We start from the raw sequence: 24,936 nt of genomic DNA on the forward strand, positions 1-24,936 counted from the left end.
TTTTTTTAACAAGCCAAAGAGCACTGGGTCAGGGGCTTGGAAGGATGATGGAGGTGGAAACGTACCTTTAAAAGTTTCCTGACTTCGTGTTCGATGGCAGCCTGTGTCTCTGGGCTCCGCTTGGTTTGGTCAGTGTAGGTCATGACACCCAGCTTCAACACAGGTAGGTGTGTGTGTGTGTGTGTGTGTGAGTGAGAAAGCAAGAGTGGAGAGAGAGAATATAATATATATGTAGCACTACAAAATTGGGTGGTTCCCGTTCATGCCAATAAAGCTAATTGAATTGAGAATCAGGGTTCAAAGGCCAACACCACATGTCCTGATAGGTATACAGTAAAAACAGCAGGACTTTGCTGACGCTTTATTAGACATGACTTCAATTCGTCTCTCCCGACCAAACGTCCAGCATCCATAACTTACCCTCTCACACATACCAAATCTGGTCACCATCATTTTTGCAATTCTGGTGGCAGCATCAAAGTCACTTGATGCACCTGAAAAAAAACAACAAGAAGTTGAACATGTTGTTTATATAGAATTTGTTTAGTCTTTTAAAAAAATGAAGCACTTTCGGAAGATGATTAATGCTCTAAAAGATATCAATGTCTCAGTGAGATACAGCACGGTGCTGACAACACTAATGATGTGGGTTAGTCATCAGCACGATGCTGACAACACTAATGATGTGGGTTAGTCATCAGCACGGTGCTGACAACACTAATGATGTGGGTTAGTCATCAGCACGATGCTGACAACACTAATGATGTGGGTTAGTCATCAGCACGGTGCTGGCAACACTAATGACCTAGGTTAGTCATCAGCACGGTGCTGACAACACTAATGATGTGGGTTAGTCATCAGCACGGTGCTGGCAACACTAATGACCTGGGTTAGTCATCAGCACGGTGCTGACAACACTAATGATGTGGGTTAGTCATCAGCACGGTGCTGGCAACACTAATGACCTGGGTTAGTCATCAGCACAGTGCTGGCAACACTAATGATGTGGGTTAGTCATCAGCACGGTGCTGACAACACTAATGATGTGGGTTAGTCATCAGCACAGTGCTGGCAACACTAATGATGTGGGTTAGTCATCAGCACGGTGCAGGCAACACTAATGATGTGGGTTAGTCATCAGCACGGTGCTGACAACACTAATGACCTGGGTTAGTCATCAGCCCAGTGCTGGCAACACTAATGACCTGGGTTAGTCATCAGCACGGTGCTGACAACACTAATGATGTGGGTTAGTCATCAGCACAGCGCTGGCAACACTAATGATGTGGGTTAGTCATCAGCACAGTGCTGGCAACACTAATGATGTGGGTTAGTCATCAGCACAGTGCTGGCAACACTAATGATGTGGGTTAGTCATTAGCACAGTGCTGGCAACACTAATGATGTGAGTTAGTCATCAGCACGGTGCTGGCAACACTAATGACCTGGGTTAGTCATCAGCCCGGTGCTGGCTACACTAATGAACTGGGTTAGTCATCAGCACGGTGCTGGCAACACTAAAGACCTGGGTTAGTCATCAGCCCGGTGCTGGCAACACTAATGATGTGAGTTAGTCATCAGCATGGTGCTGGCAACACTAATGATGTGGGTTAGTCATCAGCACGGTGCTGGAAACACTAATGATGTGGGTTAGTCATCAGCACGGTGCAGGCAACACTAATGACCTGGGTTAGTCATCAGCACGGTGCTGGCAACACTAATGACCTGGGTTAGTCATCAGCACGGTGCTGGCAACACTAATGACCTGGGTTAGTCATCAGCACAGTGCTGACAACACTAATGATGTGGGTTAGTCATCAGCACGGTGCTGGCAACACTAATGATGTGGGTTAGTCATCAGCACGGTGCTGGCAACACTAATGACCTGGGTTAGTCATCAGCACGGTGCTGACAACACTAATGACCTGGGTTAGTCATCAGCACGGTGCTGACAACACTAATGATGTGGGTTAGTCATCAGCACAGTGCTGGCAACACTAATGATGTGGGTTAGTCATCAGCACAGTGCTGGCAACACTAATGATGTGGGTTAGTCATCAGCACGGTGCTGGCAACACTAATGATGTGGGTTAGTCATCAGCACAGTGCTGGCAACACTAATGATGTGGGTTAGTCATCAGCACAGTGCTGGCAACACTAATGATGTGGGTTAGTCATCAGCACGGTGCTGGCAACACTAATGACCTGGGTTAGTCATCAGCACGGTGCTGGCAACACTAATGACCTGGGTTATTCATCAGCACGGTGCTGGCAACACTAATGATGTGGGTTAGTCATCAGCACGGTGCTGGCAACACTAATGACCTGGGTTAGTCATCAGCACGGTGCTGGCAACACTAATGACCTGGGTTAGTCATCAGCACGGTGCTGGCAACACTAATGATGTGGGTTAGTCATCAGCACGGTGCTGGCAACACTAATGACCTGGGTTAGTCATCAGCACGGTGCAGGCAACACTAATGACCTGGGTTAGTCATCAGCACGGTGCTGGCAACACTAATGATGTGGGTTAGTCATCAGCACAGTGCTGGCAACACTAATGACCTGGGTTAGTCATCAGCACGGTGCTGGCAACACTAATGATGTGGGTTAGTCATCAGCACGGTGCTGGCAACACTAATGACCTGGGTTAGTCATCAGCACGGTGCTGGCAACACTAATGATGTGGGTTAGTCATCAGCACAGTGCTGGCAACACTAATGACCTGGGTTAGTCATCAGCACGGTGCTGGCAACACTAATGATGTGGGTTAGTCATCAGCACGGTGCTGGCAACACTAATGACCTGGGTTAGTCATCAGCACGGTGCTGACAACACTAATGACCTGGGTTAGTCATCAGCACGGTGCTGGCAACACTAATGACCTGGGTTAGTCATCAGCACGGTGCTTGGCAACACTAATGACCTGGGTTAGTCATCAGCACGGTGCTGACAACACTAATGACCTGGGTTAGTCATCAGCACGGTGCTGGCAACACTAATGATGTGCGTTCGATTCCTGCCTGGGCCACATAATATTGAAAATATTAATATAATTATTAATGCTCTTGTTTACGTGTTGCTGTGCGTTTTGTTGCCAACCTACTTTGCTAGCTGACAACTTTTTAATTACCGTTTATATTTTTAGTTTTTCCCTCAACTTTTTTTCATTCAACTTTTTCACTCCGGATGCTTTATCTGGACGTGGTTCGTCAGGACCTCCAACAGCCGAAGCTAAGTAGTAACATTAACATGATGCCTTCTAATTGCAGTCGCTGTACTCATAATATACAGGAGAACGATCGCCTTACGGCGAAGATAGCTGTGCTGCAAGCCCAGCTTCAGACGCAATCGTTAGACAAGGGTAAGTTCAGTGAAAATGCTCCATCCTGTTTGAGGAATATTGTTGTTACACTACATACAGTACTGCACAAGGTGTATACTGTAATTCTGTAGTCAAATTACCCTCCTACGCCCTACATCCCCCTGCATACCAGTAGTGATGAACTCCTTGCCAAATATGATCTCCTCTGCCACGCGGCCTCCCATGCTGACGTCCATCTGGGCCAGCAGCTGAGCACGCGTCTCGCTCCAGCGGTCATCATCTGGGAGCATGGACACCTGGAAGACAGTGGGGGGGGGGGGGGGGGGTGAGGCCTGGCTGAAAATGGAACCAACCATTTCACACTTAATGTTTTCAGAAAAACATCAAAAACAAAAAAAAAAAAATGTACATTTCCTAGACAAAACCACAGGAGGACTAAGGCACTTTTCATATCAAAACGAGGCCTTGTGGTATTGGCTCAGTGGAATGGATTCCTAAAACACATGGAGGTCCAGATAACCTACAGCTCCTTCAGAAAGTATTCATACCCCTCGACTTATTCCACATCTTTCTGCATTACAGGCATCCAGAATTATAAGTTGATTAAATAGACTTGTGATGATAATTGTGATGAGGGAAGGGTATAAAACAATTGCTTGAGTGTTTAAAGTTTCCAGGAGCACTGTGGTCTCCATCATTGGGAAATTGAGAAGAAAAAAAATATGGAACTACCCAGACTCCACCTAGAGCTGTCCGCCCGACTAAACTGAGCAGCCGGGCAAGAAGGATCTTGGTCAGGGAGATGACTGAGAACCCAATGACCACTGACAGAACTACAGAGTTCCTTGGCTGAGATGGGAGAACCTGCTAGAAGAACAACAGTCTCCACAACACTTCACCAATCTGGACATTATGGGAGAGTGGCCAGATAGAAGTCACTCCTGAGAAAAAGTCACTCCTGAGAAAAAGACACTCCTGAGAAAAAGGCACTCCTGAGAAAAAGGCACATGACAGCATGCCTGGAGTTTGCAAAAAGTCACGTGAAAGACAGATCATAAGACAAAATGTAAGTATTTGCCCTGAATGCAAAGCATTATGTCTGGAGAAAACCAGGCACAGCTCATCACCCGTCTACCACCGTCCCTACTGTGAAGCATGGTGGTGGCAGCATCATGCTACAGGGATGCTTTTTAGCACCAGGGACTGGGAGACTGGTAAGGATGGAGGGAACAATGAATGAAGCCAAATACAGGTAAATCATTGATGAGAACCTGCTTCAGAGTGCAAAGGACCTTAGACTGGGTTGAAGATTTACATTTCAACAGGACAATGACAGCAAGCATACAGCCAAAGCAATGCTGGAATGGCTTCAGAACAAGAATGTAAAATTCCTTGAGTGACCCAACAGAAGCCCAGACATGAATCCCATTGAAAATCTGTGGAAAGACTTGAAGATTGCTGTTCACTGAGACTTCCCATCTAACTTAACAGAGCTTGAGAAAAATCCGCAAGGAAGAGTGAGAGAAAATCCCCAAATCCAGATGTGTGAAGCTGATACAGACACACCCCTCAGACGACTCAAAGCTGATATAGACACACCCCCAGACGACTCAAAGCTGTATTCACCAAAGGTGCTTCTACAAAGTATTGACTCAGTTGTGTGAGTACTTATGTAAATTAGATATTTTTGTATTACATTCTTCAATAAATTTGCAAAGAAATAATAAAAATTTAAAAACATGTTTTGGTATTGTGTGCAGATGCTTGAGAAAATATATATAAATGTAATGAATTTTTAATTTAGGCTGTAACATAAAATGTGGTATAAGAATCTCAACTAAAATAATGAAAAAAGCATGAATCGGGTTTAAGCTTTTGGGGCGTTTTCAATAATGATGTGTATAAAGCCATCCAGGGTTTATATATGTAAAAAAAGATTTTGGAAGCTAAAGAAATTCATTTATTAGTGTCTAAATTCATTCTGACACATTATATTATACCTTACTGTATACATTGAAATTATATTATGTTAGAAAAACAAAATTTAAATGATAAATCTTTTTTTTTTAAGTATTCAAAGCCTCTCAATGGCCAATACATAGATAGCATTAGCATTAGCATCAGCAATCTAAGGGTTTTACACATCATTGATTTCCAAGCTACTGTGGCAGGTAAATGGAGTCAAGAGATGGCAATGTTTAAAATAGGCCAAGCTTGTGTATCACCATCAGTAGCTGACAACAAATCAGCTCGCTAACTTGATTCTTCTTACAGGTATGTACTCCTAAAGTAAAAAAAGCATTGGGTTGGTATAGACACGGGTGAGAGAGTTTCCTTCAACCATATTCTTTGCACCCGTCTCTGTGCTATTCCTTTTAAATCCAAGTCACAACAGCCTGTTGGGATTGAGGGAAAACAGTGAGATGAGAGGATGGGAGATGTGTGTGTGTGTGTGTGTGTGTGTGTGTGTGTGTGTGTGTGTGTGTCTATAATAACCTTAGTGCACAGGACACGGTGTAAGCAGTACAGTGAAATGCTACTGGTGTGTAGCCCTCCCTTCCTATCTTGTTTTCTATAGATTTTAAAATGTCCCTATTTCCAGTCCTACTTACATGACCCAGCGTAGGTCCTCTGGGCATGATGGTGGCCTTGTTGATGGGCATGGCATCCTTGGTGTAGTACGCCACGATAGCGTGGCCAGACTCGTGGTACGCCGTGATCTCCTTGTTCTTTTTATCTATCTCCACACTCCTCCTCTCTGGGCCTGTGGGAGGTAAGCGAGACCGAAAGAAGAGTTGATTTCCAAAACCTGCTCAAAGATCTCCGAATCCCAAATAAACTCCTAACCCTAACGTATTATCAACTAGATTCAGCAGCGTGACGTTTTTTCTCTTGAGTGGATTGACGGTGGTCCGGGAACATCATTTAAAATAAACTGCAAATTGATGGCAAGAAGCCCAAACAGATATAATATTTGACTAAACCATAATCATTTCAAACATTGCTTGCTTGTATACCATCACATCTCTCTATAATGCGTGGGAATACTTGGGAGATGATTTCCTGGTGTTTTTATGCCCCACCCCCCCAAAAAAAACAATATTTTTTATTTTTTACATGTATACATTTCTTGCTCAGAAAACTTGGGAGGGATTTTTGTTTTGTTTGCATGAGAGCGGTCAGAGAGCCTGTGGCATTCAGCACTGGCCATTTGATTGTCTATAAGTAGAAATGATGTTTCTCCTCAGGAGAGGCATTTCCTTGCGTCTCGGGTTTATGCAGCATTCGTTCTGCATCTTATTCATGTCACATTTTTGTGGTTGTTGAAATGTCTCTTTGGAACTCCACCCATATTAAATATTTAATATTTAATATTTGTTTGATAGTGGCAAGGCGTCACTAGTTTCTATCTGGACTCTGAACTCAAGTCTGGGTATACGAGGCTCAGGTATAAGCAATATGGTGGCAATTCCACTTGGCCTATCAGAGAGCAAGATGGGTGTAAGCAATAGGGTGGTAGCCCATTAACCCTCTCAGATCTAAACAGGTGGCTAGGAGGTTGAGGCTAGGGCATGATTTGTGATACAGAGGTATGTATCTATTTCGTCCCCATTTCTACAGCAGAGCTCACCCATGAGGATCTTGTCCTTGGCGAACTCCAGCTCTTTGAGGGTCACCATGTCTTTGCCGTCCACCGCCGCCTTCAGAGCCGCTTGGTTGACCAGGTTCTCCAGGTCGGCCCCGGAGAAGCCCACTGTTCCCCTGGCGATGATCCCAGCCTCCACATCTGCATGAGGAAGCCAGGTCATTAGCAGGAATAGGTACAGCTAAGCTAGGTCAACTATGGTGTGTCTTACTAGCACGTTCTTCTATTTTAGTATGTAGCCATAGGCTATTAACATGCAGCGATTAGCATGTTGCCACTGCAGATTCTCATATAGCCATTGTCTACAAGTATGCAGCATTAGCATGTAGCTATTAGCATGTATCCATTAGCAAGTAGCCATAGTCTATTAGCATACAGCCATTTGCATGTTGCCACTGTAAGATTCTCATATAGCCATAGTTTATTTGCAAGTATCCATTTAGCATTTAGCCCAGCAGATTCACTTGTGTGAAGCTATTACTCATCAGCAATAGACTCAAGCTATGATCAACATAGGTCACACATGTGTGTTGCTCACGTACCAGGGTCTACTTTAATCTTCCTAAGGTACCAGTTGAGGATCTCTGTGCGCCCCTTCACATCTGGCTTGGGAACGGTGACCTGCATGTCGAAACGTCCCGGTCGAATCAGAGCGCTAGGGAGGGGAGGGAAGGGAGTGACAGAGTGTCACTGACTTTAGGTTAGTTTTAACATGGCAAGTCAATATGTACTCATGACAACTAATGAAACCCTGTAACAAAAACATTTAATTTGAATTTTAAAAGACAGCCATTTCATTGAGCAACATTATTATGAGATGAATAAAGCTTAACATACTTATCCAAAGCCTCGGGGAAGTTTGTCGCTCCAATGATAATGACCCCTTCGTTTGGTTTGAACCTGCGGGCGACAATTTTGACACGTTCAGGGAAGTCGGTGTATCCATCCTACTGGGGGGGGACGGGGGGGGACTGATTGATTGAATCTACATTGTTTCCACATCATAAAAAAAAAAAAAGTTGAATCAATGTGGAAAACTGATTGGATTTGCATAAAGTCAACAGGAATTCTGGGATTTTTTTCTTCCAAAATTTAACCTAAATCCAATGACTGACATTTGTTGTTGAAATGACATCTGTGCCCACTAGAATGTCACGTTTCTCCACACAGAAAGTAGGGTCGTGTTTTCTACGGGAAACATTTTGCAACTTAAAAAATAAAAAATAAAAAATAAAGTTATTGTTGGACAATCTCACGTAGATCCTTGATTCGGCTTTGTTTTATAAAATGTTTCTCCTCACCGAACACAACCCAGAAGAACCCGTTGGAAACATACCCATCCATCTCAGCCAGTAGCTGGTTGATGGTCTGCCTGGAGTAGGGGTGCATGGGAGACTCGATCCTCTTCCCTCCGACGCTGTCCAACTCATCAATGAAGATCACGCACGGCGTGTTTGCTTTGGCTTCCTCTGCAGATGTGATGTATAGAGAGGGTGGGTTGAAGTCTAGGGCCTCAGATATACGGTTGATAAATTATGACAAATCCATCGTTGCGACCAGGTTTGGGTTAAAAAAAAATGTTAAAAAAGACAGTGAAAATTACAATATTAGGTTCAGGGTTGGAAGCCAGGAATGAGTGGAGACTTGAAGAGGAGATTGGACTCACTGAAGAGGTTCCTGATGCGACTGGCTCCAACCCCCACAAACATCTCATCAAACTCAGAGCCAGAGGCATAATAAAATGGTACGTTGGCTTCTCCAGCCACAGCTCTGGCCAACAGAGTCTTCCCAGTACCAGGAGGGCCAACCAGCAAGATCCCTGCACACACACAGACAGACGTAGAGAGAGCGAGATTGATAAGAACAACTGTAATAGGTAATATACAGGAATACAATATTCACCTAACAAAGTAGACCTTTTTTTATGAATAATGACTAAAATATTAGATTGAAATTCAATGTGGAAGTAAATAATAAGATATGTAACTAACTGTAAGAAATAGCCAATTAAAGTGGCAACAAAGTTAATGGCACCATTTTCATCTTCCATAAGGGGAAGATTGTGTTCCTGCCTAAACAACTTCTATAATTCAGAATTGTTCAGTCTACACCTGGGTTGTGTTCATTAGGGCACAAAAACTGTTACATTTTTTATAAACGTTTTGAAACAGAAAACAAAAATGAACGTTTCTTACTGGACAAATCCAAGTGGTCCTTCTTGTTCCAGTCAGTCTTTTTGTTCTATTTGGTGCCTAATGAACACAACCCTGATCAACTAAAGGCCATAAAAAGAGCTTGATGGTCTACTGCACCTCTCGGCAGTTTCCCTCCGAGGACGGTGAACTTCTCTGGGCTCCGGAGGAACTCCACCACCTCCTGCAGCTCGTTCTTGGCCTCCTCCACCCCTTTGACGTGCTCAAAGGTCACGTTCTTCATGTGGACAGGGTCCACCGCTGAGTCCAGGCCTGATGTGGTTCGGAATCGTACTGTCCAGAACGGTTAGATTAAGGTTCGAAATCACACTGCTCGGAAATCACACTGCAAAAGCGTTCTTAGCTATGGTTAGATTTATTTTAGTTTGGCAACAAATCACCGTCTTTAAGAAGCATTCGGTAAACAAAACAAAAACTATATTATCATCAAGTTATCTTGATTACTCAAACTTGCTAGACATGCTTTTGTGTGTAAATTCTGAACGCATCAGCAAAGAGGTAAAGGCTCAATCTGAGATGCTGTTCAACTGTCATTTGAATGAATGAATTACATAGGCTACCCATTGACTTATAAAGAATGTTACTTTAAAACAGACAATATCCAGCTTCAAAAACTGGTCACTCATGGACTGTGTATGAATTTAACACTGGTTACGTTTCTCCTGGCCCAACCCTCTAAAATGCGAGCTACAGATTGCGGCTTTAAAAAGTACACACCAAGCTGCATGCTAGAGCGAAGGACTTCAAGCTTGATTAGAGAGATGGACAAAATGAAAAGGAGCCTTTACCCGATAGGAAGGGCGTCTTGGAGAGGCCGTAGAGTCCCAGGAGCAGCAGGACCAGCAGGACCAGCCTCGTCCTCCTCAGAGAGTCTGCAGAGAAGTTGAGAGTTTCAATCCACTTTCATTCAATACGGGGGAAAAAAATATGAAAGGCGGGCATCTGTTGCAGTGAGCCTTCGGGTCCTGCAAGCTGAAACCGTGGTCATTTAATGCTCACTGCAAGAAGAGTAGAGCTGGTGACTTTCATTTTTCTGGAAGATAACGTACACCTAGGTAATGTTTAGTAGGCAGTAGAAACATTAGACAATGTTGTGAAACGAAGGAGGTACTACCTGAGCTGTTCCGTTAAGAACACCCCGTTTTGGTTTTCCGTTTTGCCATGTGTCTTACTGAGCATGACCCTGGTCTTGTAGTGTAGTGTTGTATAGTGTACACTTGCCTTGTGTGCGCTGTGTCAGAGCTTGGGATTTCAGGAAGCCCTCAGCAAACCCGGTCTTGAAAGAATCTTGCTGCCCATCAGGAATATTCTTGTTCTTCATAAGCTTGTCCAAGGTTTCCACCTCCATCCCCTTATCACGCGTCAGGAGGCCCTGCATGAGACAACAGTCAGATATGTTTACAATAAAACCAGGAGCATGTTCAGTAGGAAAACATCTGGAAGAACATTTGTCATTGTCAAATAAGATATAAAAATACACGCCCCCCCCCACCCCATTTTCCATTGTAAAACATTTTCAAACATTTTTCGATGGTGTGGCCTAATGAACAAGACCCAGGTACTCTCTCCAGAGAATGACAGAGTACAGACAAACCAGTGGTCTCACCTTCATAAAGGAGGGTGTAAAGCCATCTGATTCCATGGGACGCTCAAAGCCTGCCTGCAGTCGCTTGTGTTTCCCTAGAGTTTTAAAGCCTCTGTTCTGGATCCACACTGGAAACAAGTACACATACTGTATGTTCAACACATATAAAATCAAAACTACACATTTCTAAGTAGAAAGATGTTTGGTAAATATGAATGCAGTTTTAGGTGTTCATGATTGCACTCAAATATGGGTGAGTGATTGTCAAAAACAGCAGACAAACACCATGCCCTCCATTTCATTGAACGAACTCTTCCTCTAAAATAGACCAATAGCAACGGTAGTATAGGCTCCCATTTAAAATGGATGTCACAAGCATATGCCACTGTTGACATTGACTTGCATTTGCAGGAGAACTGCGCTGGGATTTTTGCTGGATATTTATTAGTCACTTAAATACAAAATAATATAATAAAATTATCTTTGATTACCTGGCCAATAGCGGAGCTCTGTACAAACTGCCTGAAGAGGGGAAGGGATCTGTTTGCAGAAAACAGGGTAGGAGGTGCCCATTTTACCACCAGAGAACCCTACAAGGACAATGGAAGGAGGGTTGGATGTGCATATCCCGCCCAATAGTTAGGATTTAATTCGTGATTCTATGTCTCAAAAATCAACTCGTTCATAGAAATACGACACTAAATTAATTCTATAATAGACATCAATCAGTACAACAACAAAAAACACACAAAAAAACACTTATCATAAGCAAATCATAAGTATTCTATACTGCAATAACATGCAGTCAACCCCCCACACACCCTTTGATATGGGCCCTACACAAAAGGCGATTTAAACTCAGATAAATCTGAAATCGGGTTACAGCTAATTGTTCAATTACCGGGTGAGTTTCCCAAAAACAAAAAGATCATGTTTAGCATTAAGCTCATCATTTGTACAAGATTAATTTAGTTTTTGGGAAACACATCAACCAGCAGTAGGGTTACTATTCACTAACCAGCAGTAGGGTTACTATAGTCATTATCTATATACAGTGGAAGTCGGAAGTTTACATACACCTTAGCCAAATACATTTAAACTCAGTTTTTCACAATTCCTGACGTTTAATCCAGGTAAAAATGCCCTGTCTTTAGGTCAGTTAGGATCACCACTTTATTTTAAGAATGTGAAATGTCAGAATCATAGTAGAGAATGATTTATTTCAGCTTTTCTTTCTTTCATCACATTCCCAGTGGGTCAGAAGTTTATGTACACTCAATTAGTATTTGGTAGCATTGCCTTTAAATTGTTTAACTTGGGTCAAACGTTTCAGGTAGCCTTCCACAAGCTTCCCACAATAAGTTGGGTGAATCTTGGCCCATTCCTCCTGACAGAGCTGGTGTAACTGAGTCAGGTTTGTAGGCCTCCTTGCTCGCACACACTTTTTCAGTTCTGCTCACAACTTTTCTATAGGATGAGGTCAGGGCTTTGTGATGTCCACTCCAATACCTTGACTTTGTTGTCCTTAAGCCATTTTGCCACAACTTTGGAAGTATGCTTGGGGTCAATGTCCATTTGGAAGACCCATTTGCGACCAAGCTTTAACTTCCTGACTGATGTCGTGAGATGTTGCTTCAATATATCCAAGTAATTTTCTTCCCTCATGATGCCATCTATTTTGTGAAGTGCACCAGTCCCTCCTGCAGCAAAGGCTGAGCGGCCTTTCAGGTTATGTCGATATAGGACTCGTTTAACTGTGGATATAGATACTTTTGTACCCATTTCCTCCAGCATCTTCACAAGGTCCTTTGCTGTTGTTCTGGGATTCTTCCCAGAAGAGTCTCCTTCCTGAGCGGTAGGACAGCTGCGTGGTCCCATGGTGTTTATACTTGCGTACCATTGCTTGTACAAATGAACGTGGTACCTTCAGGCGTTTGGAAATCGCTCCCAAGGATGAACCAGACTTGTGGAGGTCTACAATTTTTTTTCTGAGATCTTAACTGATTTCTTTTGATTTGCACATGATGTCAAGCAAAGAGGCACTGAGTTTGAAGGTAGGCCTTGAAATACATCCACAGGTACACCTCCAATTGACTCAAATTATGTCAATTAGCCTATCAGAAGCTTCTAATGCCATGACATCATTTTCTAGAATTTTCCAAGCTGTTTAAAAGGCACAGTCAACTTAGTGTATGTAAACTTCTGACCCACTGGAATTATGTCACAGTGAATTATAAGTGACATAATCTGTCTGTAAACAATTGTTGGAAAAATGACTTGTGTCATGCACAAAGTAGATGTCCTAACCGACTTCCAAACTATAGTTTGTTAACAAGAAATTTGCGGAGTGGTTAAAAAAAAGAGAAGATTTAATGACTCCAACCAAAGTGTATGTTAACTTCCGACTTCAACTGTAGATGTGTCCTTTGCCTCACCATGCTTGTTGTGGAAGAAGGAATGTGAGGAGAGGTGAGAGGTCCCCCAGGCCTGTTGGCTGGGGCTGGATGAGGACAGCGCCCCCTGTTGACTCAGACGTGGTAACATAGCGCTTATTAGCTCGTCCAGCTGCCCCACGCCCAGGTCAGACAGGCCCAGGTCCCTCAGGTTCCACGTGGGCTTCGCATACAAATCAAATGTTATTTGTCACATTCTTCATAAACAGGTGTAGACTAACAGTGAAATGCATACTTATGAGTCCTTTCAAACGATATAGAGAGATTTTTTTTAGAAATAGAAAAATAATAACAAGGAATAAATCCACATGATAACTTGGCTACACACACACACACACACACACACTTAGTGGTTAGTGTTGGACTAGTAACCGAAAGGTTGCAAGATCGAATACCCGAGTTGACAAGGTAAAAATCTGTCGTTCTGCCCCTGAACAAGGCAGTTAAACCCACTGTTCTTAGGCCATCATTGAAAATAAGAATTTGTTCTTAACGGACTTGCCTAGTTAAATAAAAAAGGTCAAATAAAATAAAAACTTGTGTATATACAAAAGGATACCAGTACAGTACTGGTATATATATATAAACACACACAGAACACACTTTAAAATGCTTTATTTGAATCCACAAATTATACTACATTTTAAAAGGATTCAAACATTTCAAAAGGTTACAGACACAGTGCATTCGGACCCCTTGATTTAACACATTGTTACGTTACAGCCTTATTCTAAAATGGATTAACCCCCCCCCCCCCCCCTCCCTCAATCTACACACAATACACCATAATGACAAAGCAAAAACAGGTGTAGAAATTTTAGCAAATTTACTACAAATAAAAAACACTGGAATATCACATCCATGTAAGTACTCAGACCAGTCACTCAGTACTTTGTTAAAGCACCTTCGGCAGCGATTACAGCCTCAAATCTTCTTGGGTATGACGCTACAAGCTTGGCACACCTGTATTTGGGGAGGTTCCTTCGCCCAAGTTTGAGCGCTCTGGAGCAGGTTTGCATCAAGGATCTCTGTACTTTGCTCCATTCATCTTTCCCTCGATTATGATCATCCCAGTCCCTGAAAAACATCCCCACAGCATGATGCTGCCACCACCAAGCTTTACTGTAGGGATGGTGCCAGGTTTCCTCCAGATGTGACGCTTGGCATTCAGGCCAAAGAGTTCAATCTTGGTTTCATCAGACCAGAGAATCTTGTTTCTCATCGTCTGAGAGTCTTTAGGTGCTTTTTGGCAAACTCCAAGGGGGCTATCATGTGCCTTTTACTGAGGTATGGATTCCATCTGGTCACTCTACCATAAATGCCTGATTGTGTAGATGGGAGAACCTTCCAGAAGGACAACCATCTCTGCAGCACTCCACCAGAGGAACCATCAGGTTCTTGATCACCTCCCCAACCAAGGCCCTTCTCCCCCGATTGCTCAGTTTGGCCGGGCTGGTTCTTGGAAGAGTCTTGGTGGTTCCAAATTTCTTCCATTTAAGAATGATGGAGGTCACTGTGTTCTTGGGGACATTCAATGCTGCAGAATTGTTGGGGTACCCTTCCCCAGATCTGTGCCTCAACACAATCCTATCTTGGAGCTCTACGGAAAATTCCTTTGACGTCATGGCTTGGTTTTTGCTCTGACATGCACTGTCAACTGTGGGACATTATATAGACAGGTGTGTGCCTTTCCAAATCATGTACAATCAATTGAATTGGACTCCTGGTGGACTCCAAGTTGTAGAAACATATAAATAAGGCATTTCTGTTCTTTAAAATTTGTAATAAATTAGCAAAAATGTCTAAAAACCTGCTTCGATTTGTCATTCTGGGGTATTGTGTGTCGATTGAGGGAAAATTTTAGAATAAGGCTGTAATGTAACAAAATGTGGAAAAGTCAAGAGGACTGAATACTTCCCGAAAGCAATGGATACAGAAATCCCCTTGTTTTCCATATAGCTAGGCTGCCCATGGCAGTTGGACAGAACAGTATTGCCAGCTGCTTTGCAGATCTGCAAGCTGTAGGCCGTGTGCATGTGCATTTACCTCTGTGCTCTGCAAGTCCTGTTCCAAGGCATGCTCTCTATGCTGAGGTTTAGCAGCAGCATTGCTGCTGCCCACTGCAGTCTTCAGGTATTGGACGGCATTGATCAGGTGACTCAGGGGGACAGTGACCTGCCAGGCAACACACAACAGGAATACATCAGCTTACACACGCGAATTGCTGTTTAGTATGAAACAGTTTTAAACTGTGTCCCACAACACACAGTCATGCACAATGTGGGACTCTCCCAAAGTATAACCAGTAGTATCCACCAGGAATAATGAATCATAACCAGTAGTATCCACCAGGAATAATGAATCATAACCAGTAGTATCTACCAGGAATAATCAATCATAACCAGAAGGATCTACCGGGAATAATGAATCATAACCAGTAGTATCTACCAGGAATAATGAATCATAACCAGTAGTATCCACCAGGAATAATGAATCATAACCAGTAGTATCTACCGGGAATAATGAATCATAACCAGTAAACACTAATGCTTAATTTCTAAATTACGTCAAAGTGTTGGAATGTACCCCGACTATACTACATTTAAAAATGGTGCCTTCTGGTTTGCTTCATATTTGAAATTTGAAATGATGTTTACTTTTGATACTAAAGTATATTTAAAACCAACTCATTTTAGACTTTTCTCAAGTAGTATTTTTATGGGTGACTTTCACTTGAGTCATTTCCTGTTAAGGTATCATTACTTTTACTCAAGTATGACAATTGGGACTTTATCAAATCAGTGATTATGATATATATATATATATATATATATATATATATATATATATATATATATCTCATATAAAGTAATAAATGGCCAGTATCCTATAGTAAATACTGTGAGCAGAACAAAATCACGCCAATGGTCATGAAACCCCACAGAAGAACAAAGTAGAAGAAAAATATACTGATAACGAAGCCATTTTATCTGTGGTAGAATCGGAAATTAAAATATATTTAAAAAAAAAAAGTTCGATGAACCTCGGGTGGACCGGAAGCGGTTGCAAATTCAAATTCGGTTGTAAAGATTTGAGCTTTTTTTTTTTTGTCTCCTCAGACGTGGTGGCTAACAACAACGACAGAGAACCATTTATAGAGCTTCATGTGGTGAAACGAAGGATTTTCCCAAGGTAATGCATGAATGCCGTATTTTTTATAAAATAAAAAAAAACTCAACTAACGTTAGCAAATCAAGGAGCTAAATTAAAAGGTTACATAAAAAAATAGTAATCAAGGAGCTAATGTAACTAGCAAACAAAGCTAACGCTAGCTAGCATAATTGATTATCCCAACCTGGCTACAGCAAGCTTTACTACCATGCACTTTTGTGTAATCTACAATTCTGGCGGCACTGTTGAGGTTAAAAACGCTTATACGAGCTGGCTAGCCTGCTAACGTCGGTCACAAATGTTTCTCCTTGCAGCTGTAGTGTTGCTAGCTAACGTTAGCTACTCGCTAACATCAGTGGCGTTAACGTTGGAGACACTTGCGTTTTTTTTTTGTGCAAACCGGGCTTGTGCATAATACACGCCTTTTCTCATCATACTGCTTTGTTGCTTGTGTAATACGTGTGTTGTGGGGGTAGAATAACAATGTGGACATTTATGCCATGCAAAAGCATTTGATATCCTAAAAACGTTCAATGTCATAATTAACAATCAACATGGTGTAACGTTAGCTACCGTGCTAATATTCAGAGTGCGAATTACATTGTGCAATTCGTGGTCTTATGGGCCGAATAAAGACGTCAATTACTTTATTATTATTTTTTAATTTAGCATAAACAACAAGTCTTCTTAATGTTTGTCAAACAAAATACTTAAAGTAAACTGCATGTTCGTCCACTCATAACCAACCCCAGCATCAAATCAGTTTCATTGCATGTATATTCGCGCCATTTCATATGAATAGAAAGACATCTGTTTACGAAACACAAAGAAGTGTCCCTAATGACATTCTCGGCGATTGCCATTTAAGTCTACAGCAATGGATGTGTTTTGCTTAATTTTTTAAAACTTGTTTTGTTACTTGTAAAGTCGGGCGACCTGAAATGAGGCTGAAACTGTCCCGGGAAAACAGGATGGTCACCATAACACACACACGGTCAATTTATTAGACAAGATTATAATGTGTATTACCATGAACGTCAAAATATGCCTACTGGTGACGTAGTGGTTAAACGTTTAGTTTTTTTGGTTTTAACAATTTCTAAACTTTAGCCCCGGGACTGCCGATCACGAATATTATTCCGCAGAGAAACACGAAGATTGAACTTCACTCAATGCAGTGGTCGATCTCCAACGCATTCATAGTCAATTGCCAAACATTCCTGTAAAAAAAAAAAGCCTTGTTCCTCCTATTTACTTATTTTATTAATCTTGGGCTGTTGTTTTCGGTAGGTGCACCCGATTCAGCGAACTATTGCCATTATGAAACATTTCATGTGCCTGAAGGTACAAACTCTGCCTTCCCGGTGGGCCCTAGGAATAGTAATGCATTCTATTTTGTAAAGTGGTTTCTTGCATCTTAACATTTTCAGTCACCTCCTTGTCTGAAGGATTAATGTCAAGCCCTGCATGATTTTTAAATTTTAAATTCAGTCTCATGTAATGTAGGCCTCATTGAACACCACACATTGGCTGCTACTGTAGGCTAAAGGATAAATAGCTGTTCCATGTTAAAATGTTATGGGATGCATTTTTCTCCATTGTTTTTGATGGTAGGCCTACATTATGATCAAATAGCCACAGTAGCCTACTTGGCCACTGTTAGTTGTAACTTAACGCGGGTACAACCTCAGTTGTTCTCAGTAAAACGTGCAGAATTTTCAATGTTCAGGTTTGCTCTCAGCAGACCTGAAATTTGCTCAGTGCCTGAAAAAAAACGAGGGAACATTGATGGGTAAACTGAATACTGGTCGTGGAAAAAAGTAACGCTCCCTATTTTCCTGAAAGATAGGTAAATGGAGGCCTACACCACTGCCGGTGTAGCCTGCCCTCAGACTAGACAATTTTACACAAACAGGTAGTCTACATTCAATATAATAGTACTACAACAGTTGAATAAAAACACGTTTACACCCTAGTTGATAAGTGGTCCATAATTCATTCATTGAATGCTACCTTTCTTTCCTTACATTAATGAGTGTTGTCATTATTAAGCATTTAACAATTGAACTTAAACCCTGTACACAATTCTGGATCTTGGAGATCTCGGGAAAGTGCACTATACCTATGAAACATTTCATTGTGGGTGCACAAATCCAAAATAATGAAGGCCCATGTCATTGCAAAATTGAATGGTTCTAACGGAAAGAGTCAACTACTATAGGCCTACTATCATTAACATATACTTGTTGAAAGGATTGGATGCGTGTTGGAAAGAGTCAACTACTATAGACTATAGGCCTACTGTCATTAACATATACTTGTTGAATGGATTGGATGCGTGTTGGAGTCTAGTTGTCTAAATATCTACTTCTGAACATTATCTGTGGCGCACCTGAATAACAAAGCAATGAGTTCTCTAAAACAGCTGACTGACAAAAGCAAACGATGATGAATCAACAGATTAATCTAATGCATTGGAATAAACCTTTTTTTAAATCAAGGACGCATGGCAAACAAATGGCAAATTAGGAAGTACAAAGGAAAATCTATGCATTTTTAAAAAGGAGCTCAGCACCACGTGGACAGTGCTGCTTTCTAGCCAGCGATAGAATTCTACAGTACCATTCATGGACAGGAAGACTTTGTGCAGCCACGTGGATATAAATGGTTTAAACCACATTTTTCTCCATATTTACAACTAAAATATTTACCGCTGCATTTTAAACAAATAGAATGGTTCAAATTAGCATTATTTAGAGCCCCCTCAAGTTTGACTTTTGTTGCATTCAGGGGAGCTGAGCCCACCCTAAACGTTACACCTTACATGTTCTGTTTAGAGGCGAATTAGCTCTGGCAGCCAAAACAACCAAATACTCCCATCTAAACGTGAATCGATTCTCAATTGCTGTATGGTTCTAGAAACAAAGCCCTCTACTTTCATACCACAAAATAACAAGCAAATGCTAAATATACAGTTACTGTACACTGTTAACACAGTTGCAGCCAATGGCATCGTGCTTCCATTTAAACACAGGTGTTCGGAGAAGCAGATAGCCAATTAGCACGTCTGCCTGTTTTCTGCAAACAAGCTCTGTAACATGGAAATATGACCGTGTGGGAACCCTAACCCTATAAAAAGTGTAGTTATTTAACCTAACTATGGTTAGGTCAGCCTTTACCACAAACCGTATCGGTCGACCAGCTTAATGATATCCGATTTCAAATCACTGACCTTATTGCTGTCCTAATAGAATTGCATGGAATCAGAAGAAAAAAATCTTTGGGTAGATTTGTCTTTCATTTCAGGGCAATTTACATGTTTTAAGTAACCATGTCAATGTCTTTTACAGTGGGTTGCACCTGAAGATCACAGGTCCATCGGAGAATGGCACTGAACCAGGATGAAATAATAGAAGGAATGGAGATTAAAATGGAAGTGGAAGAAGTGGCAACCAATTCTGAAGTGCAGGTAGATGTTGCTGGCAGTGAAGAGTCAGATAAAGCCTTGTCCAATAGTAATCCCTCAATACCTAAGAGGGGGCGGGGTAGGCCACCCAAATATGGATCAGTCTCCAAGTCAGATAAATCCTTGTCTAATGGTAATCCCTCAATACCTAAGAGGGGAAGGGGTAGGCCACCCAAATATGGATCAGTCTCCAAGTCAGATAATGCCTTGTCTAATTGTAACCCCTCAACACCTAAGAGAGGTAGACCTAAAGGATCAGTGTTTATGAAAACCAAGATGCTGAAGGTGATCGGCCTCGCGGCGGCTTGCCTACCCCGAAAACCAGATGACCCCTCCCCAAAGCGTGGCCGACCCCGAAAAAAGAAGCGTGGCCGGCCCAGTAAAGTTGAATCGACAAGGAAGAGCCTAACACCCAAGGGGGAAGAGGATAGAAAACTGGAAAGCCAAGCAAGGCGGCCCCCCGGAAGGCCGCGTATCTATCCACGCATTGATTCTCCAGTCACTGAGCCCAGGGGAAGAGGTCGCCCACGGAAAAGGGGCCGTCCCCCTGGTGCAGCAAACAAAGTTAAGAGGGGGGCAGAGCAGGATAAGGACAACGGTGAACCTCCAGTCAAACGCTCCTTCCACGCCAAAGAAAAAAGCAAGGAAGCAGGATTTCCACCAGTCGAAGAAAGTGATCAGGAAGATGAAACGGAGAGGGTGGATCAAGAAAGTGAAAAGTGGAAGGTGGAATATAGAGAAGACCCCAAGAATCCAGTTACCCCCAGTGACCCCACTAGCTTTCTCTGGGCAAGTCACATAACACCTAACAGAGGTAGGCCGAAAGGATCAGTCTCCAAGTTACTGGGTAGCCCCATAACACCTAACAGAGGTAGGCCGAAAGGATCTGTCTCCAAGTTACTGGGTAACCCCATAACACCTAACAGAGGTAGGCCGAAAGGGTCCGTCTCCAAGTTACTGGGTAGCCCCATAACACCTAACAGAGGTAGGCCGAAAGGATCGGTCTCCAAGTTACTGGGTAGCCCCATAACACCTAACAGAGGTAGGCCGAAAGGATCTGTCTCCAAGTTACTGGGTAACCCCATAACACCTAACAGAGGTAGGCCGAAAGGGTCCGTCTCCAAGTTACTGGGTAGCCCCATAACACCTAACAGAGGTAGGCCGAAAGGATCGGTCTCCAAGTTACTGGGTAGCCCCATAACACCTAAGAGAGGTAGACCTAAAGGATCAGTGTTTACACAACCCAAGATACTGAAGGCGACGGGCGAGCCGCCGCGAGGCCAACCTCGAGAAGTGGTTGACCTCTCCCTTGATAAGCATGGCCGGCCCAGTATAGTTCAATTGAAAAGGGGAAGGCCAAAGAAAAGGGGAAGGCCAAAGAAGATACTAACACCCGATGAGGAAGAAGAGCTAAAGAAACTGGAAAGCCAACCAAGAAGACCATGCGGAAGGCCACGTATCTATCCCTGCGATGATCCTCCAGTCACTGAGCCCAGGGGAAGAGGTCGCCGACGGAAAAGGGGCCGTCCCCCTGGTGCAGCAAACAAAGTTAAGAGGGGGGCAGAGCAGAATAAGAACAACAGTGAACCTCCAGTCAAACGCTCCTTCCACACCAAAGAAAAAAGCGAGGAAGCAGGATTTCCACCAGTGGAAGAAAGTGATCAGGAAGATGAAACCGGGAGGGTGGATCAAGAAAGTGAAAAGTGGAAGGTGGAATATAGAGAAGACCCCAAGAAGCCAGTTACCCCCAGTGACCCCACTAGCTTTCTCTGGGCAAGTCACATAACACCTAACAGAGGTAGGCCGAAAGGATCGGTCTCCAAGTTACTGGGTGGCCCCATAACACCTAACAGAGGTAGGCCAAAAGGATCCGTCTCCAAGTTACTGGGTAGCCCCATAACACCCAATAGAGGTAGGCCGAAAGGATCGGTCTCCAAGTTACTGGGTAGCCCCATAACACCTAACAGAGGTAGGCCAAAAGGATCCGTCTCCAAGTTACTGGGTAGCCCCATAACACCTAACAGAGGTAGGCCAAAAGGATCCGTCTCCAAGTTACTGGGTAGCCCCATAACACCTAACAGAGGTAGGCCGAAAGGATCGGTCTCCAAGTTACTGGGTAGCCCCATAACACCTAACAGAGGTAGGCCGAAAGGATCGGTCTCCAAGTTACTGGGTAGCCCCATAACACCTAACAGAGGTAGGCCAAAAGGATCCGTCTCTAAGTTACTGGGTAGCCCCATAACACCTAACAGAGGTAGGCCAAAAGGATCCGTCTCCAAGTTACTGGGTAGCCCCATAACACCTAACAGAGGTAGGCCGAAAGGATCGGTCTCCAAGTTACTGGGTAGCCCCATAACACCTAACAGAGGTAGGCCGAAAGGATCAGTATTTACACAACCCAAGATACTGAAGGTGATCGGCCTCGCGGCGGCTTGCCTACCCCGAAAACCAGATGACCCCTCCCCAAAGAAGCGTGGCCGACCCCGAAAAAAGAAGCGTGGCCGGCCCCGTAAAGTTGAATCGACAAGGAAGAGCCTAACACCCAAGGGGGAAGAGGAAGGAAAACTGGAAAGCCAAGCAAGGCGGCCCCCCGGAAGGCCGCGTATCTATCCACGCATTGATTCTCCAGTCACTGAGCCCAGGGGAAGAGGTCGCCCACGGAAAAGGGGCCGCCCCCCTGGTGCAGCAAACAAAGTTAAGAGGGGGGCAGAGCAGGATAAGGACAACGGTGAACCTCCAGTCAAATGCAACTTTCACTCCAAAGACAAAACAGAGGAAGCAGGATTTCCACCAGTAGAAGAAAGTGATCAGGAAGATGAAACGGGGAGGGTGGATGAAGAAAGTGAAACGGGGAAGAATATAGAGAAGTCACCACGAAGCCAGTTACCCCCAGTGACTGTAATAGCTTTATCGGTGCCATAAGCAGGATAATGTTTGGCGACAGCTCAGCCAGCGACGGTACCCCTTTATCTAGTTTGTAAAAATGTGTGTGCCAGTATAGCCTGATTTTTGATAGAAAACTACATGATCAGATGAGGGTGGCCTGTTAGGGTGATCACTGTCATGAACATACACAGAAAAAAAGAAAGAAAACGCAGCTTGTAAAGTGTTGCTCCCATGTTTCATGAGCTGAAATAAAAGATCCCAGACATTTTAAATACGCACAAAAAGCAACTCAAATTGTGCAAAATGTGTGTTTACATTCCTGATAGTGAGCATTTCTCCTTTGCTAAGATAAATCCATCCACCAGACATGTGTGCCATATCAAGAAGCTGATTAAACAGCATGATCATTACACAGCACAACCTTGTGCTGGGGACATAAACGGCCACTAAAATGTGCGGTTGTCGTCACACAAGTTGAGTGTGCAATGTTGACTGCAGCAATGTTCACCAGAGCTATTGTCACAATTTCATTTTATCGATGGAAATTTGAACGCACAGAGATACTGTGACAACATCCTGAGGCCCATTGTTGTGCCATGTATCTGCCGCCATCACCTCATGTTTCGGCATGAAAATGCACAGCCCCAAGTCACAAAGAAATGTACACAATTCCTGGAAGCTGTAAATGTACCAGTTATTCCATGGCCGGCATACTCACCAGACATGTCACCCATTGAGCACGTTTGGGATCCTCTGGATCAACAACATGTTCCAGGTCCCGCCAATATCCAGCAACTTCACACAGCCATTTAAGAGGAGTGGGACAACATTCCACAGGCCACAATCAACAGCCTGATCAACTCTATACGAAGGAGATGTCACGCTGCATGAGGCAAATACTGACTGGTTATGAGCCACACCCCCTGCTTGTTTTAAAGGTATCTGTGACCAAAAGATGCATATCTATTCCTAGTCATGTGAAATCCATAGATAAAAAAGGTCTAATTCATTTATTTCAATTGACTAATTTCCTTATATGAACTGCACTTCATGTTGAATTTTTATTTTTGTTCAGTGTAGATATTGCATTCACCTTTTTATGGGGTTAAAATGGTTGTTATTTAGACTGTGCAACTTTCAATTCAACATCCCTAAAAATGTATCCATTAAGACGTACAGATATTCACTTCTGTGAGGGTTTGTTCACTAATATTATCCTTGTAGTTTTCTTAACATTACTCAGATCTTTAGGATTTAGACTTCTGTACTTTGTTGGCTGTCAGTCCTGATAACTACTTTTTGATTGTACCTGGGCCCGGTTTCCCAAAAGCATCTTAAGGCTAAGTTCGTAGTTAGAGCCATAGGATCCTATGGTTCTCATGAACGTAGCCTTAAAATGCTTTTGGAAAACTGGGCCCAGAGGAGTAACATTTCAAACGGGGACAGCTTGTGTGAGATTTTTCTAGGTTAGTCTCAATTGAGTCTTCACATTTTAGTCAACATTTTCTATAATCATGTTATCGTCTGTCGGTGACATTTTAATGTCTGAGGGTAGTATGAATGAGTTGTTTTCAGTGACTAAATTGTGTAAGTTTACTGCAGTAAAATGTCAGACGTATTACATTTGATGGTTTTTTAAATCTCAATAAAAAGCAAAAAAAAGTCAATGATTCTGTCCTTATTCAGTACATGGCTTTCGAGTGTATCGAACATGTTTGAACATCAAATTGTGGTCAGTTGGCTAATATCAGCTCATCCAGCCACCCCTGGAGCTTTATGAGTAAAATACTTTGCTCAAGGGCACACCGGCAGGAGACGATACCTGGGATTTGACACCAGCAGCCCTCTAGGTGACAGTGTCTACTCATGAGCATCAGAACAGACTACACAGGTGCCACCAAACCAACAACTGTCTAGCTACATTATTTCACAAATCAGTCATCAAGTTCAGCCAGCTAGCTATTATAGCCTCCTACAGCACTGCTCTACTAAAATAAAGGCTCTTGGGATACTATTCTACAGACCCCTGACTGCCTCTCCATCATGATCCAAGTCGGGTCCAGACCTCGCTGCAATGTAGCAAGCTGTACACCTGCCATTCCGTAATAGTAGCATAAACTAGCTAACTTACATTTCAGGAGTTTCTTCTCAGTTGTGAAGTAAGGTTGGCTTGACGTAACGTTAAAATAGC

General features: G+C 42.9%; 2 protein-coding genes across 6 annotated transcripts in view; one reads left to right on the top strand and one right to left on the bottom strand.

The window, feature by feature from the left end:
• Positions 1 to 24,936, bottom strand: part of LOC109871661 (ATP-dependent zinc metalloprotease YME1L1) — a 28,883-nt gene that overhangs the window by 3,430 nt on the left and 517 nt on the right. The window contains exons 2-17 of one of the 2 annotated variants that reach the window (XM_020462601.2): positions 15,269 to 15,397; positions 13,205 to 13,385; positions 11,261 to 11,359; positions 10,791 to 10,897; positions 10,406 to 10,556; positions 9,973 to 10,056; positions 9,284 to 9,436; positions 8,638 to 8,790; positions 8,308 to 8,440; positions 7,809 to 7,871; positions 7,514 to 7,626; positions 6,957 to 7,112; positions 5,938 to 6,089; positions 3,495 to 3,621; positions 421 to 494; positions 66 to 152 (exon numbers count right to left, since the gene is read on the bottom strand). In XM_020462601.2, coding sequence (XP_020318190.1) covers positions 66 to 152; positions 421 to 494; positions 3,495 to 3,621; positions 5,938 to 6,089; positions 6,957 to 7,112; positions 7,514 to 7,626; positions 7,809 to 7,871; positions 8,308 to 8,440; positions 8,638 to 8,790; positions 9,284 to 9,436; positions 9,973 to 10,056; positions 10,406 to 10,556; positions 10,791 to 10,897; positions 11,261 to 11,359; positions 13,205 to 13,385; positions 15,269 to 15,397 — 1,962 coding nt within the window. Of the gene's footprint in view, positions 1 to 65; positions 153 to 420; positions 495 to 3,494; positions 3,622 to 5,937; positions 6,090 to 6,956; positions 7,113 to 7,513; positions 7,627 to 7,808; positions 7,872 to 8,307; positions 8,441 to 8,637; positions 8,791 to 9,283; positions 9,458 to 9,972; positions 10,057 to 10,405; positions 10,557 to 10,790; positions 10,898 to 11,260; positions 11,360 to 13,204; positions 13,386 to 15,268; positions 15,398 to 24,936 lie in introns of both variants that reach the window. The other variant, XM_020462600.2, reaches the window with a different exon arrangement.
• Positions 16,308 to 24,412, top strand: LOC109871662 (serine/arginine repetitive matrix protein 2-like). 4 transcript variants are annotated; one of them, XM_031806965.1, is made up of 3 exons: positions 16,308 to 16,414; positions 19,744 to 22,056; positions 22,228 to 24,412. In XM_031806965.1, exons 2-3 carry the CDS (start codon positions 19,779 to 19,781, stop codon positions 22,779 to 22,781), a joined length of 2,832 nt encoding a protein of 943 aa, XP_031662825.1. In that variant the 5' UTR covers positions 16,308 to 16,414; positions 19,744 to 19,778; the 3' UTR covers positions 22,782 to 24,412. The 4 variants fall into 4 exon arrangements, with proteins under 4 accessions (XP_031662825.1, XP_031662826.1, XP_031662824.1 ...); XM_031806966.1 differs by having other exon boundaries at positions 19,744 to 21,999; XM_031806964.1 differs by having other exon boundaries at positions 19,744 to 21,015; positions 21,073 to 24,412.

Source organism: Oncorhynchus kisutch, linkage group LG27, assembly GCF_002021735.2.
Source record: "Oncorhynchus kisutch isolate 150728-3 linkage group LG27, Okis_V2, whole genome shotgun sequence".
Classification (NCBI taxonomy): domain Eukaryota; kingdom Metazoa; phylum Chordata; class Actinopteri; order Salmoniformes; family Salmonidae; genus Oncorhynchus; species Oncorhynchus kisutch.

Excerpts from the sequence above, each read along its gene's own strand:
- LOC109871662 (XM_031806963.1), top strand. The coding sequence starts at position 19,779 with ATGGCACTGAACCAGGATGAAATAATAGAAGGAATGGAGATTAAAATG.